This window comes from Topomyia yanbarensis, chromosome 3, assembly GCF_030247195.1.
Source record: "Topomyia yanbarensis strain Yona2022 chromosome 3, ASM3024719v1, whole genome shotgun sequence".
NCBI classification, from domain to species: domain Eukaryota; kingdom Metazoa; phylum Arthropoda; class Insecta; order Diptera; family Culicidae; genus Topomyia; species Topomyia yanbarensis.
This window is the reverse complement of record NC_080672.1, coordinates 168,632,547-168,659,799: the sequence shown is the minus strand read 5'-3', so window position 1 is coordinate 168,659,799 and position 27,253 is coordinate 168,632,547. Positions and strand designations below refer to the sequence as shown.

General features: G+C 39.0%; 1 protein-coding gene across 2 annotated transcripts in view; it reads right to left on the bottom strand.

The window, feature by feature from the left end:
* The window catches only part of LOC131689098 (somatomedin-B and thrombospondin type-1 domain-containing protein-like), a 203,424-nt gene that overhangs the window by 10,701 nt on the left and 165,470 nt on the right, over window positions 1-27,253 (bottom strand). For both annotated transcript variants that reach the window (XM_058973909.1, XM_058973910.1), the window contains one exon: window positions 22,622-22,754. In XM_058973909.1, the coding sequence (XP_058829892.1) occupies window positions 22,622-22,754 (133 nt within the window). The remainder of the gene's footprint in view (window positions 1-22,621; window positions 22,755-27,253) is intronic.

Genomic DNA, 27,253 nt, shown 5'->3' with positions numbered 1-27,253 from the left:
TTTCGACCCAATTATCGAGGCGAAACAAGATCATTTTTTCGAATAACTTCCGGATACAGGACAGCATTGCAATCGGACGATACGAATTGTGGTCGGAGGCTGGTTTTCCTGGTTTTTGGATGGCGATGACCCTCACCTGTCTCCAGTCATGTGGGACAATGTTACCCTCAAGAAACCTATTAAATAAATTCAACAAGCGTCTTTTGGCAGAGTCTGGCAGATTCTTCAACAAGTTGAATTTGATTCTATCTGGCCCCGGGGCTTTATTGTTACATGATAAGAGAGCAAGTGAGAACTCCACCATCGTAAACGGTGTTTCGTTCGCGGTATTGTAAGGCGACGCGGCGCGGTAGATTTTCTGTGCCGGGGCGGAATCCGGACAAACTTTCTTGGCGAAATCGAATATCCAACGGTTTGAATATTCCACGCTCTCGTTAGTACTGTTTCGGTTTCGCATACGTCGGGCCGTGCCCCAAAGAGTGCTCATCGATGTTTCTCTTGTTAACCCGTCGACAAACCGGCGCCAGTAACTGCGTTTCTTAGCTTTCATTAAATTTTTCATTCGCTTTTCTAATATCGCGTACACTCGATAACTAGCAACTAACCCGTCGTTCCGGAAGGTTTTATACGCGGCAGCTTTCTCCGCGTACACGTTTGAGCACTCTTTGTCCCACCACGGGTTGGGAGAACGATTTTGGGTGTTCACGTCGGGTACTCGTTTCGTCTGAGTTTGAATCGCGCTATCGAGAATCGAGTTGGACTTATATTCTTCCTCCGGGGGAAGTACCTGTGTTGAATCGATAGTTTTGGATATCGCAGCAGCGTAGCTCTTCCAATCAATGTTTCGTGTGAGGTCATAGGGAACATTGATTGGTGCCGATGGTCTTGAACCAGTGGTGATTGCAATTACAATTGGTAAGTGGTCACTACCGTGGGGATCAGATATTACCTTCCACTTGCAATCTAACCGTAGTGATGTCGAGCATAAAGATATGTCCAGTGCACTTGCTTGCGCAGGTGGTCTAGGGATCCGTGTCATTTCCCCTGTGTTCAGAATTGTCATATTGAAGTTGTCACAAAGGTCTTGAATTGTCGAAGATCGATTATCGTCGTATAGACAGCCCCACCCCGTACCGTGAAAGTTAAAGTCTCCAAGAAGCAGGAGGGGCGAGGGAAGGTGTTCAATCACGTTGGAGAATCTTCGATATCCCATCATGGCCCTAGGAGGAATGTAAATAGAAGCAATGCAAAGATCTTTGCCTTTGATTGTTGTTTGACAAGCGACAACTTCAATGCCTGGCGTCGAAGGGAGGTTGATTCGATTGAAGGAGTAGCACTTTTTGATCCCTAAAAGTACCCCCCCATATGAGTCTTCTCGATCCAAGCGGATAATGTTAAAATCGTGGAAGTTGAGGTTTATATTAGAAGTTAGCCATGTTTCACATAGGGAAAATGCATCACAATGATTGTAATTTAGCAAGTGTTTTAATGAATCGATTTTGGGGATAATACTTCTGCAGTTCCACTGTAAAACAGTGATCAGATCCCTGATTCCGTCTAATAAGTTAGCCATCGAAGGATACGATCGCTGTAAGGAGGGGCCATTGTTCAGTCAACTGTTTTAAAAATGTTCTTACTGTTGGTAGAATAGCAACCAGCAAGCTTTTCATAGGATCGGTAATGTTGAAAGCTGTGAATATCCAGTCCACAATGTCAGAAAATTTAAGGAATCCCGTTTTAGGGTGAGTTTCTGACTGTAAAATTGGAGCACTTGGGATTTTTGGTGCCCCGGGGAGTGCTGGGAACTCCTGGTTGTATCTCAATTTCCCAAAACCAGGAGGTATTATCTTCGGTTTTGTACCAGCACTTCCAGTTGATGAATTATTTTTATTTTGTACCCTTGTTTGGGACAACCTAGGACCCTTACGAGGAAGTTCAGGTGAGTTTTGATTAGGTCTTTTCCTAGAGTTTCCAAGCGGAGCCAAAGAATGCCCCTCGCAAGGGTCATTAGAGGCGTTATCGTCAGTTGGCAAGAGAGCGAATGGGTTTTCGGAGACAAGTGGAACAGCTCTTTTAAGCATTTCTGCGTAAGAGCGTCTGGAGCGATCTTTGGCGGATCGCTTCAGTTTATCCGCGCGAAGTTTGTACGTTGGGCATGTCAAAAGTGCATGCGGATTCTCCCCACAGTAAACACACTTCTCAGCGGGCCTACTGCAAGTATCATCCGCATGGCGTTCCCCACATTTACCGCACCGTTGCTTGTTGCTACAGTAGGTGGCCGTGTGACCTAGCTGCTTGCAATTGGAACAATTCATGACCCGCGGTACAAACAGGCGTACAGGTAGACGAGCTCCTCCCACTTCAACGTAGCTCGGAAGTGCAGATCCGGCGAAGGTTACGCGAAACGAGTCTGATGGATAGTAATTACCATCTTCGATGGACTTTGAGTGCAATTGCTTGCACTCCAAAATCTTAACTGATTGAAGGTTAGGGTCCTTAAAGCGGCCAGCCCCATCATTCATCAGATCATCGACAGTTAGACCCGCATCACTTACCACACCGTCGATCTCCACATCACGAGAAGGAATGTAGACGCGATACTCCAGCGTAAAGAGGCTATTGCTAACGATATCATTGGCCTGTTTCAAGTCAGTAACGACTACGCGCAGTTTATCTGACTGAACCTTTTTAATCTCGGTTACGGCCGAGTATCGTTTTGTCAGCTCCCGTGCAACAGTTATGCTGTTTAACGGTTTATTTTTGGGCCGAAAGTATACCACCCAAGGACCAGCGGATCCATCCTGGTAAACCTTGACTCGGGGGGGCTGTGAGACATTGGGGGGAAGTGGATCGATCATAACATTATCTGTCTCAGTATCAGATATATGTTCTTCTTCCCCATAATATTCGTCTTCGGAGGGTGATCCTTCTGTTTGTTCCATTTTGTTGCGGGAGCAACACGCTCGACCGCACTGTTTAACTTAAATCAAAATAAAAAATCAAAAGCAATAAAAAGAAAAAAAAATCGATAAGAAAAGTAAAAAACAAAACACTTCACCAGTTGGTTCCTGACGAGCTGGTAGGTGAATTGATCCTTCGTTTGTTTTATCCGTCACCCGCGTGACCTTCACACAATAGAGCTGATATAGCTCGTCTAAACAAAGCCGTCTTTCAGGCAAGAAAACTGTTTAGTAACTTCACTGCACCGATATCGCAGGTAATAACTATCACTCGCGGGACTGTTTATTACTAATGCTTTACTGCAGCCTCTGCCACAGCAAGCACCTTCGTACCACCGAAAAAACTAAACCACACCGGAGAGAACAAAAAGCACTTGTTTCCCGGTACAAAGTTGGGTTACGAATGACCATCATAATTGTGTTGAACATCTTCTTATGCATTGACACGACTTTCAAAATTTAGAGCTGTATAACGAATTCAAGAAAACTTCAGTTGTTGTTTCAACAATCTGGCGACATGTTGGACAACATATTGGTTGTTCTGATTCGACAGGCTCATTTTTTCAATATTTTCCATTAGCTTTTGAATAAACAGACATGTTTGCATGGTACATGTATCAGCAAAATTTGCAATGAATTTTGAAAGCATACCACGCAAGATGCGACTCATTGCGTAGAAAAAGCTTCGATACAACATCGAAGAACATCATACCTTTCTATATACGCGTTTTAATCGCTCCCTGGCAGGCCAGGAATTTGTTTTAGTTACCAGTTAGTCAGTTTTTTCATGTTATGGTTATCGAGTAGAGTTTGGGAAAGCCAATTTCTGAAAAAAAATTAGATTATGGTTTGGTTGCTGTCCTATTATTGTCAAAGTTAATCAACTACATATACGGTGAATGTATGGTAGATACTTGTTCGACTTTGCCGCACAATTTCTGTTCAATTTGATCATTTTTACTCATTCAACGACAATAATTTTATTTGTCAAGGGTAATGACTATAATTTCCTATAAATATAGCAACACTGCCAAACATCATTTTATTACACTCAAAAAATAAACCACCTTATTTTTGTTATTTTTCACTTAAATTAATACTTTTCCCTTTTCAACATACATTACGTGATCCCTATGAATCTTATCTGGCAATCCTGTAAGGACTATGTGACAAGCATATCCTTTAGATGCAAAGTTTATGTGAATTTCCTGTATGCAAAAAACCAAAGAGAAAATGGCCGACAACTTATTCGGAGAAAATCCAAGAACAATTAGAATCGACAGAAATTGAGTGGGCGCATGGGACTATGTTCGAGCTTTACTCCTGGCGAAATTACAACGTAATTTATCCAAATTTAAAATGAAGTAAATTACCACCTACCAGTGTATTCACTTTTCAGAAATTGCAGAAATTGCAAATATGTGGAAAATTCCTCTGAAACACCCACTCTCGGTGCTAAATTAGAGGTTCAGAGACAATCAGTTTTGGAAGTTTCACTTAAAGAAGAAGTGCCGACTGCATCATCCGCAGCAGGGGCCAGCTTTTCGTTGTTGGTTGCAGACGTTCTGAACGATAGTAATTCGTCGGAGTTACTGCCTGATCAGTTCGCGGAAAATTTAGAAGTCGATAACTATTTTGAAGACGATCCGCATCTAGGATGTTCAAAAATTATCGAAGGCGGGAGTGTAGATCAGCGTGATGATGTTTCCAATAGAAGCCAGGAAGAGCATCAAGCAAGATTCAGATATCTACGACAGCCAGGAAAATCAATGGATAGAAGATCAGCATCAGAAAATATTTTGGTCAATTGCTTTAGCGAAGTTTTTAAATACGACGAAAACTAGAAAGGAAATTTTATGTAAGGCTAAGGGAGTAGAAATGTCAGACACGAAACAAGGTCAGCTGTTACGACATCCAATCTAAGGCCAAGCTCACTTCTGAGGATTAAATAGGCAACAGCTGTGCTCGGATGTTTCTTTTTCAATTTGAGAGAGAGGTACTTTACAAAAATAATATACGAAATATTTTATTATTAAACGTTTCGATTTTGGAAAATTAGGCCATTACAAATATTTTTTAAAAATTATGTCCCCCCCCCCCCCTTCAAAATCGCTGAAAAAAATCAGGGGGCAAATAATTTTTTTAAATTAACCAAAATTCAAAAAATTGTCACGTTTTATAGAACAACAATAGCTTCCATAGAGTTTTGCTTTTCGTAACTGAAAACTATTATGGTAGTTTTAGAAATTACCATCCCATGATAATTTTTATTTTGACTATTCTCGGGTAAATGTGAAGTTTAAATTAGATCATCGATCCAGTCCAACATCAAATGAAACGTTTGCTGGTCGCGGAAGGAAGGACCCATCTGTGTATTATCAAACAAACATCCCGAGCAGAGTCTGATAACAAATTGAGAACTAAACTTGATGTTGTGATGTAGTAGGGAATGATTGCTCAGGTTGTTATCATTTTGGTCGTTTTAACGGTTAAAAGATCAAAATCGAAAGCAGAAAAATTGCACTATGACATCAAACAGAAAACTATTCATGCTATCAGTGAAAGCAAATTGAAAACTCATTGAGATGGTGAAATATTTCATTGATAACAAAATAAGTAATCAATTTGATGTTTGTCAAAGAAATAGAAACAAACATTTTTTTCTAAAAATGTAAGCACATCAAAATGAGATCAAAATATGATGTTATATCTGAAAAAATTTAAACTGATATCAAAATAAGATTTCAATTTGACGCTTGATATCAAAATATGTTGTCTATTTGCTGTAATTTTGATGTTGGACTTTGCTCGGGATCTCATGGAAAGGCTAATACAGACCGTCTTCTGAATCGATTCCATTTTAAACGCAACAGTCGATAGAGACATAATCGATCGTTGCATTCGAAAATAATTTCGATAAGGAAACAATCTGAATTCAAATCAAACTCCTGGAGATTTATATGTGGTTCAATATTCAATATACATGAGCTTTACCGAAAGGTTTTTGACATTTAAAGATTTCATATGGGATCGTAGTATTCATACCGTATATCCGCAGCCATATGTGCGATTCTTATGAACTTGATCAGATCAAAATCTGCTACTAAACCTTCCATTTAAGTCTAAGCTTGTGAATATCAAATAAGCCGTTTTCCAAGAACTCGAAGAGACATTAATTCTGAAATATTCCAAGAACCAGAAACATGCGAAATTTTCGAGATAGACGCTGGAATCAAAAGAACTGTGTCTGGCCATCAGCGATCAAGAATGCTCTAGCAAAGCTAAATATAGATCTTACAAATAATGGTATCATCGGCACTTACCGCAGGAAGAACCGGGAATCCATTATCGATGTCAATTTTTGTAGCCTTGGAGTAACCGGAAAGATGGACTGAAAAGTGTGCGAGGATATATCCACAGCGACCACCAAGCGATTTGGTACAGCATTGATAACAGGACTATGAACTACACTATGTAGGAGATAAATAAACGAGTGAAGATGGAAAACAGCGATTTTTCACAGGAACGTGTCCGTCGAAGAACTTGAATTTAAGGGTATCCTCTTCAACCTAAATGCGAACGAGCTCAGGGCACTACTAACAAAGGCGTGTAATGCGACCATACCAAGGGATGGGAAACTGAGAAACGGTCGCCGGGTGCAATACGACGATTATCGATCTACGTATAAGTTGCCTCCGAGCTTGGAGAAGAAGTCGGAGATCACTTCGGTTTCTCATCTCGCTCAGTTCAGAAGCTAGAAATCGCTCCGCTGCAATAGCAGGGCAAGTAATCAAATTTACCCGCGCGACGCTTGGCAAAAATTGATGCCTTCTGCCTAGTGTGTGATACGTGAACAAACAATAAGTGACAATGCCACGCAAAAGTATTTCACGATGCGGGCAAACTTTGTTGCTGTTGACTACACAAAATATCCGGTAATACCATCAATTCATGAAGGGGAGCAAATGTTGAAGGTGAACTTGAAGTTCAACGTAGCTTGCGGTACTTTATGCGGTGCAATTCCACCATTTACGTCATGCGGTACTGAATATGTTAAAAAATATTAGTCAATCAGAATCATTCGCTTCCCAGAACAACATGAAACACGTCATCGAATGTAATAACATTTTATACAGTATACCAACGTATATAGATGTTGACAGCATTGAAATAAAGATACATGACCTGGCACCACGTACTAGTTCCTTCGCTATCAAACAAATCCTGTCAAAATACGGAGAGGTGAATAGTGTTAAGGAAGATAGTTGGAGGAACTACTTCCCAAGACTCCGCAACGGAGTTCGTGTGGTGAGAATGCGTCCGACAAAACCTATTCCCTCTTACTTGACTTTCACATGCAAATCACCTCATGGTGTTGAATATTCTCAACGAACACTAGTCACGCACCCAGGACAGATTCCTACCTGTCAAGATTGTGATCATCCGCTACACCACGGGAAACCTAGCGCAGAGACTGCTAAAGAAATTCCACCTGATACGACCAAAGCCGGTATACGATCATCGTATGTTAAACCACAACCAGTTGGTAAACCAAAGACTGCAGACCGGACATTCACAAACACCATTTCAACAACGATCGGCCCCAGTACCACTAAACCAACTGCCATTACCAACATCGAAGTAACAACGATTACAGCAAATGTTTCCAAACCAACAACCAACACCACCAATAAGGAATCTAATACCGAAGAAGAAGGATTTACAATAGCGACCCGTAAGCACAAACAACAAATAAGAACATCCGACGATGAGCAAGATGAATGCAGTACCGATGATGACATGGACGTAAACGAAAACTCGAGAGAAGACGGACCAAATGACCCCCAAGGTGCGCTCCACGGCTCCGTTGTGCTAACGCATTGTGCCGTGTCAAATATATTTAAAATTAAAAAGAAGTCAGAAAGCTCGAGGGAAGCGAGCTGCAAGAACCGCTCTCAACAAAGCAGTCAAGCTGTACAAGAAAACCTTGCCACAAAGCCAACGCGAATTTCCTTAGGAGAGACCTACAAAGTTGGTATAACAAAGATAAAAGGCTCAGCTGCACCACCTGAAAGGTGCCCAGAAAAGATGGAGGTCACCATCGAAAGGTTTTCTCCACAACATGAATCTATTTACGCCGTACAGTGAGGAGGATGATCACAAAGATGAAGATCGATTTACCAACAAAATCGAGATGGCGAAAGCCATAAAAGTGAAGTGATACATAAGAGCCCGGATATGTTCAAAACGATCCGATAATAGGAAGCGACAAAAGCTGATGTTGCTTCCGATGCCGGGACAACATGGAAATCTTTCAGCGTAGTCAATATATCCCTTGGTAATGTTAAAGAGAAGGAGTAATCCTGAACAAGCTAACGAAGTACGCGGACCGTGAGAACGGCATCTCATGTAATTCGGCTTCCTTATAGGCAGGTCTACAGTGAAATCCATCCAAACGGTTGTGGGAGCTGTGGAGACAGCAGAGTTAAGGATATCGTTTTTGCGTGGTGGTTCCCTTAGGTGTGAAGAATGCTTCAATAGTACTAGCTGGGAGGCAATCGCCCATTCGCTGTACAGCATGAGTAACTCTACAGGATATTATAGAGCTACTTTCAGCACCGAATACTGACCTACGAGACAGACAAGGGGGAATCACAACTACAACTGACGTTTCTCGACTCGACGCTGTGGAACGCAGTGTACGATGGAGTATTGAAGCTGAACCTTCCCAGAGATATAACGATTTTCGGCTTCACGGATGATGTGGTGTTCCAAGTACTCGGACAATCGCTAGAAGAGGAGACACTCGACACGGAGATGATTGCCCATCATAAAACAGAGTTGGTGATGACTAGCAGCCGAAAGACAGCGCGGTCGGAAAATATATCATCGACTTGAACTTTTAAAGTCACGACGATTATGTTAAGGGGAAGGCTGTGAGAGCAACCACAGCTTTGCTTGAGGCGCCAGTGTACTGGGCACCACGAGCCAGCGGAAATCGCTGGACCGAAGCATGCGAGCAGACGACTAGTTTCACCGTCAGGGACAAGATCGAGTAGGTCGAGTGAAGCACCAGCGGTGGGTCGTCGAGTTTTCAACGAACCGGAAGCAGCGAACCAGAAGCTACGCTCCGTTCCGGTATCGCCGAACCGTCCTCGCCAAGTACTGGTTGGCCCTTTGAGTAGGATTTATGGACTATGCGAGTAGATTGCGACAAAACTGGGAGCTAAATGACTCGCGCAACAGGCATCGGTATCGGGAGAACTTCCGACGAGGAATTGAGATGGCTCGCGAAAACAGGAACTAAATGGTTCACAGAAACGGGAGCCAAATGGCTAACGGAAGTTCACCACTGCGATTAGCCGGATATGTGTTCGGAGCTAAACCGCTCTAATGTATCATTTTGTCTTAAGACTGAATCAGCCTCCCCACGATATAACGCTTCGATGCAGTCTCGTGGAACAAAAGGAAGGAAGAAAAGTGAGGACAGTTAGTAGTGGTTAGGCACAAAAGTGAGTACCACCTAGGGCCAATGCAGTTTTGAAGCTATTTAACCATACTATAAAACATACAGACATTTTCAGATATCGACGAACTGAATCTAGTAGTATGACACTCGACACTCCGGGTGTAGCTTAAAAAGTCGAGTTTCAGAGTGATTGCACAGTCTTCCTTATATGAAAAACCTTTGACCGATTTTCATGCCTTGTGTGTACAGTCGGTCCATGTGCCGCCACAACGGAACGAAAACTATTCAAGCAACCAAAAGTTAATACCTTAATGTACTCTTAAATGTTTACATTACGTTCATAGAGAACTTTCAAGCTTTCATTGGGAATTTAGAAATTGCACTGTTCGGAAAATTATTTAAAACGAAAACTTTAGCATCCCTTTCCTATGTGAACTTTTGATTGATTCAGTAATGTTTGCTTGAATTTTTCTAGTAAAACGAATTGCTCAACTCCGCTATACGAAATCACCCTGCGGAAACGTCCACGAGAACAATCGAAAGAAAATGTAAAAAGAAAAAAAAATTGTGTTTATTAAAATAAATATTTATTTTTTGTTTGCCCCCCCCCCCTTCAGAAAAAAATTTGTACTTGGACATAATTTTTAAAAAAGATTTGTAATGGCCTTATTGCATCTCGCGAGGAGGGGACCACAAGAACCCAGGAGGGAAGATTACAAATAAAGTAGGTAACCTCAAGCAGAAATAAAGGAAAAACTCATAGAAATGAAGATCATTCCAAAAAGATTAAAGCTCGCCAAAGCATATCGACAGGCGTAACTTTTATAAACGATTCGACAAAGTGGTTACTTTTTAATCGAGAGCCTTGGTCGACAATTCTAGATAAATGGGCAGCAAACCTCAAATATCGCAAATCCTTTTTAAAAAGTTAAACAGCAGCTCCGAAATTACTGAACAGTTTCCAACATAATGCCGGCGACTACGGCTATCAACTGGTACAGTGTGATTAATGAAAACATTTAAAGCCACGTTAATAAAAAAAGCTGGTACATTTTAAGATTGTTCAAAATTATAAGTGTTGATTTTTATTATTTTACAGATCGATCATGATTTTGCTACTCTTTTTCTCAGCTTACCAGCAGGACTAGAGAGACTACGGACAGGCGTTGCGGAGATTGCCGTGTATGTCGAAATTAAATCAACCGATCCATCAGCAGCTGGCCTATTAAAGCACCTGGAAAACCCGAAGGTAAATAATGATTCATAAATATGGATGCCACCCCTCCGGGTTTGACCCGGAAACTCCGGTTTTTGTCGTAGATCTCCGGACCTCCGTGTTTTACATCAATTTCTCCGGGCCCGCTCTAGAGGTAAGAATTGTTTTCTTGACTAACCCTTTGTTTTAAGGTGGCCAATATGCCAAGGACTATTTCGGAATTCGTTTGAAAAACAAATCATTTTGTCCATCATTTTTGGAAAAAATATCCCGTGGTTTGCTAAAATTAATAATTTTACATCCCATAAAGCCGCTCAAAATGGTTTAACAAAGTAAATTTCTTTAATCTCACCAAATCGCCTCACTGTTGGTGATGCTCATATGTAGCTGCTGCTTGGTAGGATGGCGGTTAGTCTAATTCAACCGCCGTGTCAACATCTAACGATTTCTTCTCGTGTTAACGCTTGCTGCTCCTTTAGTGGTCCTTAGATGTTGGCTACGGAGGTGAGCTTTGCTCCTTTGCAGGGATCTCCCAACGAATGTGGCGAAAAACTAGATTCTTCGCTCCCTACAATTAATTCTGGAAGATACCTCAGTGCGATGCCCAGGCAGTGCTGATATCCTGCTACTCTGCTCTACCTGTTAGCTGTGTCGGAGGGCAATGCTCGTTGGACTTATCTGCCACAGCGAGAGTCGCTGGTGCTTTTGTATTCATTGCGTTTAGCCGGAAAAATTTACAGCATATGTGAACGGCTCTGAATAGCGGTGCGCATTAAACTTAGCAAATGAGAGTTAATTTTGGTAATATTCCAATCAACCAGCTCTGAATTGGTTCCCCGACTAGTTTCAGAAGGAATTAATAAGGGGAATAAGTATCACTTTTCACTCACTGGGTAATAAAAAGCGATAAATGTCGAGCAATCGCATTGATTCATATTTTTGTTTGATTTCAGTGAATATGTACTCATATGTTCCATGAATTCCACTACCAGGTCATTAAAAATCTCCGGGTCAAAGCCTTGCCAGAGGTGGTAACCCTATTCATGAAGCGAATCCCTTAAAAAACGTATGTTTTGAGTGTCAAACATATTCTACATTTTTAAATTCTGTGGAGCATTTGGGGCACAAATAATGAAAACTTATAGCGTTATAGATGTACTAAATACACCCAAGCTTGAACGTTGCACCGACAAATGGGTGCAATACCCGAAAATGCTATTAGTTTTTTTTCACTGCTTATTGCTAAGATTTTCTTTAGCCCTTAACTTACATCTCTTCAACACAACTGGACACAATAAAAATCAAACCAACGATGTAACCCAAAAATCGGAACTGAATGTCTGTGGACATTCAGTTCCGATCACAGATCTGTTACGTCGAGGGAACATTTTTTATAAAGTTCGTATAATCGTTTGTGCTGGGATACTGATGGTAAACATCGGAACACCTCCACACCGGCGCCTGCCTAATTACTACACACTATTTTTTCAGTATACTGGTCCGAGTCAAACTTTGTCAGAATAAGTTCTAAATCCTGAATGGATTCAGTATGGACTAAGCAACAACCGATCCCACGTCGAAACGATTGTTGCATTCAACTCCTAGTTCTAGCAGAAATCAGTCAGAAGTCTGATACAAATACCAAAGCTGACTTATCAGAGTAATTTTGTTTACTTATTTTCGTGCATCCAGGGGTGCCAGATAGTAATTCCAAATATTTAGAAAATTCCAAAAAGTACACAAGATTAAGATTAAGTCACAAAACATTTCAATAAACGTTTTTAGGAGTAGAACTCAACCAGGCGTTTGATGGGTGGTACGTGTGTGTACTGATGCTAAAATAAACACGTTAAGAAAAGTCATTATTTTCTAACTAATAAGTGATTGAGATACTATTTTCACTTACATGTTTCTTGTTAGGCATGTTTTGTATATATTTGGTGAAAATACCTCGACATAAACACATTTTTTCAAACATTATTCTTGATTTCAAAACATGTCCAAAAATGAGACATATTTTTAGCGTGTGGAAAAATGAACATGTGCAACATCATCAAAATATCCTGTAAGTATGCAATGCTTAGCGTTGGAAAGCATGTTCCGAGCAATGCTGATGTCCCAGCGGATCATGAGCATTGCATACACACAGGGCATTTTGTAGGTAAAAAACATGTCAAGGAAAAATTGAGTTTTCATGATTTAATATTAACCCTTTTACAATCCTGTGACATCGAAAAACATCTACAATCTTAGGGTTATCCATGGAAGACTGAACTTTTAGGATCTGTTGGAGAACAGCGAAGATATAGCCACTTCAGGTTAGCGTTCCGACTAATTTTGAGGCTTGGTACTTGGAGTGGCAAGATGGTTCATACAGTTAACTCTCTCTATGTCGATATTGAAAGGACCATCGAGATAGGGAGAGATCGAGATAGAGAACACATTGGTATTTTTTTTCTTTCAGGACATCATAATGCGTGCCGCGAAACGAAGATAGATCCTCGTCTTAGGGGATAGCAGTGGAAGACAACATAAATATTTGTTCTGTATTTTTATTCATAAGCTCCACAAAGTTTACAATTGTGCAAAATTATAATCGAAATTATTTTGACCACAAAAACTGCATTTTTGTACTATATTGCCGAAATTGTTTAAATATATATTATATAGAGATAGGTCGTTTATAGAGATATTAGTTCGGGTCATTTTATAGAGATTAGCTCGGTTATTAATCCACATACACGTGAGAAGATAGCTGTTGTTTGCTTATGTTTATAATTTGTATTTTTTTCAACAAGGTTGGTAGGTATATACAAGTAGATGACAGCCACGAGTCTGATGAGCAACATGTCGACGCTGACATACTTCAAGCAAACAAAAATATAATATTTAATTAGCTTAATCAGTGTGAGTTCAATGTTGTCTTCATGTTACATATTTTGAAATGCGGGATGGTAAGGAAGTGGGGGATAATTAGTCGGAGGGGAGGATACGACGGGAACCACCTAACGTATTTTGGTAGATTGCATTCGCTTTCTGCAATTTCATGTTTCGAAAATTTTAGTCCTGGCGTATATGGGTATTTCTTATATGACCGGACGATTCATTCTATATTTCCGGAACCATTTAACCGATGTGTACGAAATTTCATAGCAGTCTGTCGAGATAATGTACATAATGTAGATAATTATTTGAGACTAAGTTTGTGAAAATCTGCCCAACCATCTCCGAGGATCTAATATGAGTTTATTAAGGGGGGGGGGGGGCGTCTGTAAAGTGCTCAAACCGAAAGTAATTTCGTTTTAGGCAGGTCAGGGCTAAATACATTTGTCCCAGGAAAAGACTAAAGGAGTGACATTAACCCTCTTAGCCATGTCACATTCAACGATTTAGATTTATCAAACCCCAACAAATTGAAATGGTCGGTACGATTGTCCACGTTTCTTCCTTAGGGGAGACTGAGGAGACTTGATCCCCTTTTTTATTTTTCACTCCTACTCCGTGAAGTGATACAAAAACTATGTATTTTTTATAGTTTTATATTGTTTCTAGGGTTGACTGATAATCATAAAAAAAATAACATGGAAATATTATACTGGACATGAGCTATGAGCATTTTCGGAAAACAACAAAAAACTGGAAAATTCTTTGATTAGTGGAGACTCGATCCCTAATTTGGGGACACTTGATTATTTTTTGAAAACGTGTTTAAAAGAGCATGTAGGGTAATAAGCCTATTTTTACCCTTTTTCTATTATCATCCTACCCATCTGAAGCCTTTGGTTAGAGCAGCGTCTGCCATCTTTGCTCAACGCATTGGCTCAAATGGTGTTGCGATAATTGGGGTACTCGATTAGAGTTTTTACTGCGCTCAAACAGAAGATTTTCACCATTCTCAAGACAATTTTATTATTATATTGGCTCTTAATAAGAGCCGAATGACCTTAAGGCTAAAACCTCTATAATCGAAATAAAAAATGGCTCCTAATAAAAAAGCAAAGAAGCTGAAATAATAAAATTAATAATGAAATAATGTGGTACCCTTCCTAATAGGACAAAAATAGGTACCTAACCCCATTCAATGTTATAAATGTATTGTGGTATTGATTAAATTGTTGTGATTACATATTACTATTTTTGTTACTACATATTACGCATCTCTCACAAGTTTTTTTACGAATTCCCTAAATCTCTGTGCAATTATTTGAAAGCTGTCGTTATTATGGTTGAGGAACGTCAAATGTGGGATGCATGGTTGCTACGTATACTGTAGTAAACAATTACAGTTAAGTTTCTGTACGATGAAGCGTTCATTTTTGACAGTATTTTTTTGTTATTTTATGGTAACAATGATTTCAAATGTTCTGGTGTGAATTTGGTTATTTTCAGTGGTGTGTATGAAGCATGGCGAAAGGGGATCAAATCTCCACAAATTTGAAGGGATCAAGTGAACCCATAGCATCTATTTCAGCAAACTTTAGTACAAGTATAGTTGAACAAAAAAATTAGCTCAATCATAACGTATTCATAAAATTGACATTCTCCTGTAATTCTGTACGCAAAAGTATAGTATGTAGTGGGTGACTTTATCAATTGTATAAAAGTTTGAAAATTTAGAAAATAAATTTTCTTCAGTTCTTCTAAGTTTTTTTTCCTTGAATCGGTAAAAATTCGGTAACACATGTCCAATGTATTTTTTTGTGTTAAAGAAACTTATGTTTAGATAAAGCTGTGCAACTTTCTAGTATATTTGATTAATGTATTCTGATCCGCCTTTGAGTTACAATGATGGGATCAAGTCTCCCCGGGGATCAAGTCTCCTCAGTCTCCCCTATTCAATGTTCAAACTAATTCGCTGATTAAATAAATAATTTGATTGCCGTATAATTTTGAATCATATTCATTTTGTACGCTGCACAGTTGGCCTGGCCGCTTTAATGAATGTATTACATACCACATGTGCCACAAACATTAATATTGACAAGAAAAATTGTAGGCGAACGTCTGCAATTTTGCAGGACCTCTACAGACTAGTCTAGACTAGACAACCCGAAAGTAATTTTGTTTTACGATTTCGAAAGTAAGGCAACAATGTACCTCTTGTGTAATGTAAGGATTTATTTATACATTCAGTATGCATGAAAAAAAAGATTTTTCAGTCACGCAGAGCCACACATGCGAGCGTGCCCAGAGTCCAACTATTTCCACATCGAGGAGCGCCACGGCGGACATGACAACTCCTGATACAATTGTCTGAAATAGGAAATTCAGTAAGATTTTTAAAGCTTAGACTTGTAGTTACTCGATGAAGAAAAAAAAGGAAAAAGTCTGAATTTCGGCAAATGACTTCATAAAAACCGAAAAATCTCATATTTTAGTGTAGAATTCGCTCACAATAATGGGGAGATTCAGTTTTCCGTGTTTCATCGGTAGGCTACACATATTTAGTAGTTGTTACAAAATCAAGTTGAATAGTTTTTGAGAAATCGTGTCCGACAATTTCAAAAATTCGGTTTCGAGAAAAACGCTATTAATGTTGCCGATAGATTGAAATCTGCATGTGTTACAGCAAATACGCGCGAGGAACGCATAGTTATTTGAAACAAAAGTTCAGCGTGGTAGCAGAGATTGCGGAAGACTATTCTGGAGGTTCAATACTAACAATACTTTCCATTCCGGGAAGATACTTGATAGAATCGGGAATTGAACCCAATAGCTTCCATTTCTGATAATTCTCTGTAAGACTCCTCCCGCCTGACCAAGACATCGGTACTACCACCTGCTAAGGTGAGAAGTGACGAGCCTAGTGGCAGTGCAGAGTCTAATCGAGTTATATCATCCACATCAGGCCCCTTTATTGAAAGTTGCGTACCACTAACCCAAGGCAATCCAGGGATATTCCTTTCCGGGAATACCCTGGATTGATCAGGAATTGAACCCGATATCTTGTTTTATCAGAAGAAGTCACCAAGCCCCCCACTCAACGAACCAACTCCGTTATTGCCGCTATGGCAGCAATAACCGAGATTAACTCTATCATTTGAGACTGAGTGTGGCCAATCGGTCCAGTCATTACTGAGAAATCGATATAACTGTTATTCTGTCTTTGGAGACTTTCGCCGGGGCTTCCGGAACCATCGATGCACAGTGGTTTAAAACGCGAAAAACGTGATCGTTTTGAATAACTTCGAAATGGTTAGTTATAGCGATATACTATCTTCGGAAGAATTTATGACAATGAGACGCTTCATCTTTATAAGTCAAAAGTTTGATGATTAATCCTCCTATAAGTGAGATTCAAAATTTATTTCTCATATAATTAAAGATAGCAAATTGGTGTATTCTGCAAAGTTGTAGTAAATTCTTCTACAAGAAACTTTACTGAAGATGGTAATAGTCTATCTTTAATATTCTTTGAGATATTGAGCATTATTAGAGGAAATACCGAAAATATCAATTTTTTTATTATAACTTCTTTCCAAGATTTTTTGGAAGTTCAAAATGTTCTACAAAACCATAACAATTGATGAAATACAAAATTTCGGTGAAGGAAGCAACTTAATATGTTGAGCAGATTCTGAGATATTCACGATTTTTAGTCGAAAAATGGCCTACTTTGCACTCAAATAATTCATGAACGGGCAAAAACGGGCAAACTACTCTATATGTATTTGAAAGTACAAGAAAGATGCTGCAAGATTCTGTATGAATCACTTGTATCCGGTTGTATCCATGGCTCTGGTAGCTGTATTTAAAGAATATCATTTATTAATCTAAAATATTGATACGAAACATATTCGGTAAAACTGTTGAGATACAGTGGTGGTACCTTCGGCAAAGTGTCGGGGAATATTCTTCTTAGAAACATTGCCGAAGACACCAGTTTGCCACCTTTACTAATTTCTTAGATATGGTGCAATATTTAGGAAAAACCTACTAAAAGCGATTCATTCGGTAATCGCGCATGCTTTGATTACTTGTTTCCCCTTTTTTATTTCGACTATGTTAGTCACATTTTCTTTTTTTACGTTTTAACGACATTCAATTAGCTAGAGATTACTGGGTAGGGAAAGTTATGAAACTTAGAGCCATAGTACTCAAGTGAGAGCAAGGATGTGAAGTAAACAGATCGGAAAACTAGAAGTGGCAGGGTCATTAGAACAGGCTTAATATCGTGCGGGCTTAATTTTTGCCTTCTGATAATGAGGGTCGAGCTTAGGCAGATTAACTACGAATCACTCGAGTTCACTATCATGTGTCCTTGATAAAGGTAGACGTATCTATCTTTACCGTGACAACCGGCCATGATTACTTGTTTAGCATTGTCACTGTATAGCGTTACGTCAGTTGTTGTTTATTGGATCGAATGATTTGTATTTGCAGTAATCGCGATGGTGGACAATAAACAAATTTTTAAAAGGCTTTCTTTCATAATAATACAAATTCAACTGTCAAGTCGTTCATAGCAAATGTAAACGGTTTGCTTATATTAATGTTCCAAGCCCTGGTACTACATTCTATTGTGGAACTTGACCTTCTGTGTTGACAAACTTTGCAACCGATTTCAGAGCTAATACACAACCTACTTATACATAAAATCGTTTCTTGTTAGGATTCGACTATATGGCTCATAAGACAACGCATTACTCTCTGTACCACCGAACAATGCACTGTATCTAAAAACCAGTCAAGACAGAAAGCTGCTGTCTTCGACAATGTCTCTTGTGAGAACATTCCACATAGAATGCCGAACATAGTCCCACTCTTCAGTTCACCGAATATGTAACGCTATACAGTGACAATGCTAAACAAGTAATCAAAGCATGCGCGATTACCGAATGAATCGCTTTTAGTAGGCTTTCCATAAATATTGCACCATATCTAAGAAACTAGTAAATGTGGCAAACTGGTGTCTTCGGCAATGTTTCTAAGAAGAATATTTCCCGACACTTTGCCGAAGGTACCACCACTGTATCTCAACAGTTTTATCGAATATGTTTCGTATCAATATTTTAGACTAATAAATGATATTCTTTAAATACAGCTACCAGAGCCATGGATACAACCGGATACAAGTGATTCATACAGAATCTTGCAGCATCTTTCTTGTACTTTCAAATACATATAGAGTGGTTTGCCCGTTTTTGCCCGTTCATGAATTATTTGAGTGCAAAGTAGGCCATTTTTCGACTAAAAATCGTGAATATCTCAGAATCTGCTCAACATATTAAGTTGCTTCCTTCACCGAAATTTTGTATTTCATCAATTGTGATAGTTTTGTAGAACATTTTGAACTTCCAAAAAATCTTGGAAAGAAGTTATAATGAAAAAATTGATTTTTTCGGTATTTCCTCTAATAATGCTTTATATCTCAAAGAATATTAAAGATAGACTATTACCATCTTCAGTAAAGTTTCTTGTAGAAGAATTTACTACAACTTTGCAGAGTACACCAATTCGCTATCTCTAATTATATGAGAAATAAATTTTGAATCTCACTTGTAGGAGGATTAATCATCAAACTTTTGACTTATAAAGATGGAGCGTCTCATTGTCAGAAATTCTTCCGAAGATAGTAAATCGCTATAACTAACCATTTCGAAGTTATTCAAAACGATCACGTTTTTCGCGTTTTGGACCACTGTGCGATGGTGGCCAACGTGACCAAAGAGACTTTGGCCTAGAACTACAAATCCAAGCAGTTGTGGTCACCTTTTTACATCCACGGCAGTATACGTTGAAATCGGGATTTGTTGTATGTTCGTTTTCATCATTCTATACTTCCGAAACCGAAAGTAGGATCAATAAGAAATTAAATAGCAGCTGATGGATCTTTCATTTGAGACCATGGTTGTAAAAATCGGTAAATATTTCGCTGAGAAATAGGTATGGCATTAACTAAAGGAGTTAGCAAGTTTCCCGGGGGCATCAAGAACCGTCATAGATGGCCAATTCGGTCAAGGTGACTTCGATGGGGCATTAATGATCTAGACACGCAAATCCAAGTAATGTTGTGCACATTTTAATATGTATTGCATCATTTGGACATTATGGTGGTACCAGTTCATATGGGAATTTGTTGTGTGATCGAACTGTTCAACCCGTAACTTCGGAACCAGAAGTCCGATCTAGAAAAAAAATTCAATAGCGACCTATGGGAAGCTTGTACCTTCCATTTGAGACTAAGTTTGTGCAAATCGGTCTAGCCATCTCTGAGAGAAATTGGTGAGATTGCTTGACACATACATACATACATACATACACACATACAGACTTTTTCCGATCTCGACGAACTGAGTCGAATGGTATAAGAGATTCGGCCCTGCGGGCCTCGGTAAATAGCTCGAAATTCCGACCGATTGCATAACCTTTCTTTATGAGAAAGGCAAAAAGTTATTAAAGTGCTCTAAAATGTCGAGCAGTAGTTTTGATTCCAATTTCTGTCTAGTTTCACTCATAATCCACCATCCCCCAGGTCAGTTAAAATCTCCGGGTCAAAGCCAGTCGATAAATTTATTATGTTCAGACGTTGCATCTAGCAGTTACACAAAATGAGGGAATAGACAATCGATCAATGGCTTTGTAATATTAAAAACGTGTTTAAATTTACTAGTACTCTATTTGTACCATAAAAGTTTTTAATGTGCATGTATATAAAGGTTACACTCTTCGTATGTAAACATAATTACATGGATTTCTTTTTATTTAAATCTCAATACTCCCCACGATTTACTTCCTAAGTCCGCTATATTTGTTTACATTGCTCGTTTGGAACCGTTGTTTTGGGTTCGCGCATCTCTATACAATCATCTCTGTAATTTACCATGAAAAGATGAAGCTGCTTGTCGCAGTGCGCTTGAGTATTGCATTTTATTCCTCTGCGGTGGCATATTGTTTTGAACATTCATCACACTCGGGGAGAATAGCATCCACTAACAATCGGAGCACTATATGAAAGTAAAAAGCTAGTACTTTCAATTAGTTATGATTTTGTTTGATTTTTTTTTGCTCCTTAACGAGTTATTCAAGATGGAAGGTACTCTAAAAATATGTCAAAATCTTTTTAAATTCAACAGATGAGAAATAACTTTGTTCGGCAAAATTATGTGTTTTGATAATGCAAACAACTTTGTGGAAGATTTCAAGATGGTAGGAGAATGTCTAAAAAAATTATCAAGAAAAAACTAATTTTAAGGGGTCTTCCATATAAAATGTTCCATAACTTTTAAACTAGTATAGTTAGATATATGATGTCTTCAGCCATTTCTTTTGCAGTAATATTTGCTACAACTTTGCCGGATACGTAAAGTCTCTATCTTAATTAGTTCAGAAAATAAATCTCGGATATTACTTACAGGTGAATTAATCACTGAACGATATACTTCTGCGGATGCACAATCATAAGGGTATCAACTTCTCCGAACAAACTATACTTCTAAAGTTAACGGTTTAGACGATATTAATTTTAAGCACGAAAACAACGTTTTCAAACACTGTGCGTTGGTAATGTCAGAACTGGGCCCGAACGCGGTTCTCAACAGCCCTCCATTTAGATACACAGTTTTTGGTTCGCGTTCTGATTTGAGAATTGCGAGTCCGGAAATGCAATTGCACTACAGCAGGGCAGTTACATCTCAGATTATACGAAGTTCTCAAATTGGACTTCCAAATATCGCACCAATCTTGCTCAGCACGCTGGACAGTATTTATGTGATGATTGAGTTTGCGATGCCTAGTCAGAGCCCTTACTAGAATGAAAAATACACCTCCACCATACATTCTTTGATATTTTGCAACTCTGCAGCAGCCTATGAGCAAAGCTTGTGCTTTACACAGCTAAACGACAATAGTAAAATTAGCAGCGCCAGGATATTGGATATGGACGCTCGGCTGTATCCGGTGCCACGATGACAGACTTCTTCTCTCCGAGGTGGATCGGGCGGCAATTACCATCGAACCTAGTTGCTACACTGCTTTTGCCATGACTGCCGTAACTGAACCGATAGTCTAAGTTACAACATAATGGGGTTTGATAGAAATTATTCAGAAAATACGCGAAACTATTTTTTTAATATTCTTTAAATAACATTAAATGCAGCTATGGCCAATCGATTGCAATTAATGTCTGCTAGTTTTTTTAGGAACAAAATATTATATTTTTGCTGAAAATTTAACAAAGCATGTACATAAAAGTACAGAAATTTTATTTATTTAACAAATAACTTCAAATTTAAAGCGAAATGTCGCTTCCAATTTATTAAATACAGTTGTAGGGTTGAAGTACTTTAAAACATAGGAATAACAATGATAAATTCCATTACCACGGTTCGATTCCACCACCAATATACGCATTATCACACATCTGTTCTTTCAGGAGCATAACATTCTTATAACTTATTACAGTTTGCAGGAGAAAGGAAATCACTCCGTGTGTGACATATTTTTCCATCGCGCGCTTTTCCACTCAAACATTCGCAGCACGTTCGGAATGGAAAAGAGATAACCGATAAGACACAAACGATTCGAATCAATCAGTTCGTGCCTTCCATGAAGGAATTTTCGAGATTCGAGAATCTACCTTTCCTTTTTGGATTAGATACGGAAGCCATTGATTTGACATCCGTTCGGTATACAGTGTGAGGTTTGTGAGTGGATTTGTTAAATTACTCACGTTTATCGTTATATTAAGCAAGGGTTCGTCATGCTTCCGGTGAATCAAAACATATCTTGGTTTACATTAGGGCAATTTGTAATAAAGAATATCAATAAATAAGAAATATACCAATACACCGTTGAATAGATAGATGTTTTTATAGCGTTTTTTTCGAATCTTAAGATGTTGATACATTTTATTAACATAATTGTCATATAATATTAATCCTAAGCATGGCCAACTAAATTAAGCTATACTCTCTAAGACGAAATTACCATATACCCTGACCATGCATATTTATGTACAACTTTTTCGATACTCACCCATCTACTCGATTATGATTGAAGGTGCTATGCGAATTCAATAACTCTCGTTCGACTCGGGGGGATATGGCAGAACCAATTTCAACTCTGTTCAGCAGCGGTAAGGTCGCAACTGGTAGTAGTTTTGCCGTTTCTGGAAAAGATGAATAAAATATAAAGTGTCAAGTATTTGCCAATGACTTGAAGTTGCGAACGGCGATATTGAGTTTACTTTTAACTTGCAGAGTCAAGGAATTGAATCTACAAAAAAGTGGTTACTGTTTATATTGTCTAAGACGGAAAGCCATAGCCGAGTTCAAGATTCGATCGATGATAGTAGTTTGGTTATTTTTAATCTTCAGATAAATGATTATTTGACTTCCTGCCCACCGGAATATAATAGGGTCGATGTACCAATAGTTGTATAGGCGAGCATGTGGAGACTTGACCAAGCGCGAGATTCTACAATTATCATTAGCCTCATACATCATGTAATTACTTATGAAGTGGTGAATTGATTTAACATAAATCGGAATATTGGAATAGTTACTACTAAAATATCGACGACATTGAATGATAGAACAAATGTTGGGGAGACGTGGCGAAGATTTCATAAAGAGACTTGGCCAAGTTATAGTAAGCTAATAGTAAGCTAAAGAAAGATGCAAAATTTCTGATATTTACTATTCTGTGGTACCTCCTGGTAATGTCAATCATGTCCTTCCTTAAACACCATACGGTGTTCCTGATAGAAAATTTTATCACAAAAAATCGGTAACGCTGAATTACTCACTAATCGAATGCTTAGAAACTTCTCTGTCATCTTAGCATAACTTTGAAATGTTCTATCGGGGAGCCTAGAACATTTTTTAGCATTTTGAAGATCAATTTTTAAGGCAGTTCTACAATGATTAATTCTAAACAGATATCTCATTTTTAAAAGGCATACGCATTGTCAGTGGAGCGGACTTTTAACATTAATAAAATCTTTCGAAAATACCATTCAGCCAGAGAGTATAAGAAGAGAGATGAACAGCAAAATTCAGACAAAACAGCAACGCTTCCTTCACACACAAACACCTGGGATACACAATAGACCGAGGCCTCACACATAGGAAGCACATAGAGGCGGTAACCACTAAGGCTAGCAAAAACATGAACATGCTGGAAATGATAAACAACAGAAATTCTAAAGACCATTTAACCTGGCAGATCCGAAAACAATGCTAAAAATAGGAAACGCCCTCATGAGATCCAAAATGGAATAGTATATGGCAACACAGCGAAACCTAATCGGCAAAAACTAGAATCTGTCCAAAACACGTTTGTTATGGTAGCCATGCGCTACTTGAAAAGCACACCGGTAAACGTAATGCTGGCAGACTGTGGGCAGTTACCAACGGAGAAGAGACTGAAATATCTGGCGATGAAAGATACTCTGAAGACCAAGTACAACTGGAACCCGAACCGGAAGTTCGTAGACGAAGCCAACGTAGACAACGATAAAGGCAACGGATCCTTCATGACAGAATCGAAGCACCCGGGAATCGAAGCAAAAAAACAACATCAATTCTCAACAATGGAGGGCGGCTGCAAGCGAATCGCTACAAACCACATATGTGAACGTACACAAATTATTCACAGATGCATCTAAGTACTGGAATAAACTGGGCCGACAAGCATTATCCTTCCGGAAGTCGCGCAAATGGCTCACTGAACGAGCAGCCTCAGCTGCTCTAGACGATTTGGCTAGATTTTCAGAGCAGCGTGCACTTAGTGCACTAGCGCGACTGCCGGAAGGTCATAGGACAGAAAAGATCAACCGCAACACCAGTATCACCAACGCAGAACTCAGGGCAATATCCGAATCTCTGAAGATGATCGCGGAGAAAAGCTACAAAGAAACAGTCATAATCACCGCCTCCAAAAGCGCATATGAATGCCACACCAACAAGGAGAACAACCATGTGGTGAGATTTCGCTACAAATAGCAGCTATGACAAACAAGGGATTAAAAGTGACAATAAAATGGATGCCTAGCTATGCAGGAATCCAAGGAAACGAAATGGCTGATCAGCTAGCGGAGCGAGCAACAAAAAACATCGGAGTTGAAGACGAAACGACCAGGAAATCGCTCACGCTGGGTATACCCTTATCTTAGCAAAGAAATGATAATGGATAAAGTAGACTAACATATACCAAGAAATATCGAAAACGAAAGGAGTAAAACCCTTTGAGTTATCGAAGACACCGCTGAGTAGGCTCTGGCGCAAAGAATTGAAGCTGACAACTGAAGAAAAGATTGTTTTAAGCAGAATAAGATCAAACCATTGCATTACAAAAGACTGAAAATTCAGATGGAAATGGGAGTCAGATGAAATGTGCGAAAGATGTGACGAAGTTAAGGACCTGGAATACATCCTGTACCACTGTACAAAATGAAACCAATTACCAAAATCTTCGAAGATCAAAATTCAGAAAAGCTAAAAAGCATCGTGCAGTTCTTGAAACACATCGACATAAAACTGTGAAAAGAAGACTATCGTTCACAACACAACACTATCGGAAGTGCAAAAACAAGAACGACAACCATAGGCAAGATGGATCAACTATGGTCTGAGCCTGGATAAAGCAGGCCAAAAGCAGGCGAATTTCAAGAAATTCTAAAAAGTTATTATAACAGTTTGTATCTTTCCTCAGCTTGGCCTGCCAGGATATGCTGGCCTTAAAATTCATCTGTTGAAATATTTTCTGAACTTGATGGATGCGAAAAATTGAAATGCTTTCTATATTCTCGTTTTTCCACGACAACATATGCCAATTTAGTGTGTTGATCGTAAATTCAAAGAGAAAGTATACAAAATTTCAACTAATTTCGGAGGGTAAATTCTAAAGACCGTTTAACCTCACTTACCGTAGAAGTAGAATGCAGATATTTGACTAATGTTCTTATAACATATACACTAACAAATGCCCTTCGATCCTTTATGCCTCTGCACAAATGTTTCAAGTCTCAATGAGACTAGTAGATTAAATAAGTTTCTTTCGAAATCGAAAGACTCCCATGTTAGTTCGATTAGAACTACCATAGTGAATACTCGTCTGACGAAGATGTAGTATTCAACTGTCTTTTTGACACACACTTTCCAGGCTGTATGTAGAGTTTCCATTTCCCGACGGTTTTCAGCTTCCCGGGATTCGGGAAATAAATATTAAATTTCCCGGGAAATCCCGGGAATACAGAAGAAAAATAAAAAGGTGAATGATTCTCTTGAAAACAAAAGAATAAATTGAGATATTTTCAAACCCGTTTGATTGCATGTATATCTGTCCTAAAGCAGTTGTCAGAAGATGGCGATTTGGTGGCCTACACATCCTTCAATCATTTGATAACTCGTCAATAAGTTTACGCAACATCAACCTTTTCTTGGCTATATGTATAACCTAAATTTTTGTAGTTACGATTACGATTGGGACGATATACTAAACGCCGCTGCTGGAGTTACTGTCCAAAATTGGAAGTCGTTTAATGCAAAGCACCTGCTTTGGTAATTTTGAATGAAAAGATTGAGCTGCTTCAGGGTAGTGTGCAGTTACTTCCGATCAAAAGGGGAAAGTTTATATATGGAATGCATTTCCGTCTCAGTAGGATCATGGAGCCATCAATGACGACCGCCCCTGGGTTCTTTTCAGGTAGTTCTTATTCTTGGGCTTTGCTCGTAGAATTGTGATAACCGAATCGATCAAATGGTAGATTGAGACGATATGAACACTTCAAGCATATTTTGAAAAAGGTTCTTACTTGTAGTCTTGCAACAGGATACATTCCATTAGCGTGGCGGGAAATAACTGTAAAATTCATTCTCACTTATGACGAGGCAATGAGCTTTAGACCGATCAATCTGACTTCCTTCCTTCTCAAATCATAGGAACGTTTAATCGACCACTACATTTGGGATGTTAGCTTAGGCGAGCACCCGCTGCATGCTATGCAACTAGCATATCAGCGGAGGAAGTCTATAGACTACCATCCTGTTACACAATGTTATCTACAACAGTGAAAAAACTTTTTCACAAAAGCAATCAAGTTTAGAAATTTTTCTCGATTTTGAAGGTGCTTTAGACAACGTGTCTTTCGAAGCCATTTTGAAAACAGCACGTTGTCATGGAGTACCAGCATATATCACGAATTAGATACACGCAATGCTCAGCAATCGATATCTGTGCTCCTCATCGTTAAGACAAGTAGAGATAAGAAAACTGAGTGTCTGCGGATGTCCTCATGATGGTGTACTTGTTGAGGAAACTTATTGAGTTTGGGTATCCGACATATGGTTTCGCCGATGATTATCACATAATGATCACTTTTTGATATGATGCAACAAGCCTTATGTGTTGTTGAGCAACGGTGTCTTCATGTTGGACTATCAGTAAATCAATGGAGCTTTTCACACAACGAAGGAGCTCGTCAGTCGCAGTTCTTTGACACTGAAATTATTATCGTAGATTAAATTAAGTACGTTGAGGTAATTCTTGACTCAAAACTTAATTGGACAGCTCACATCGATTTCAAAATGAAGAAAGCTTGCATGGCCATCAGCTAATATAGACGGGCTTTCGGCAAATCTTGGGAACTCAAACCCAAGTACATTT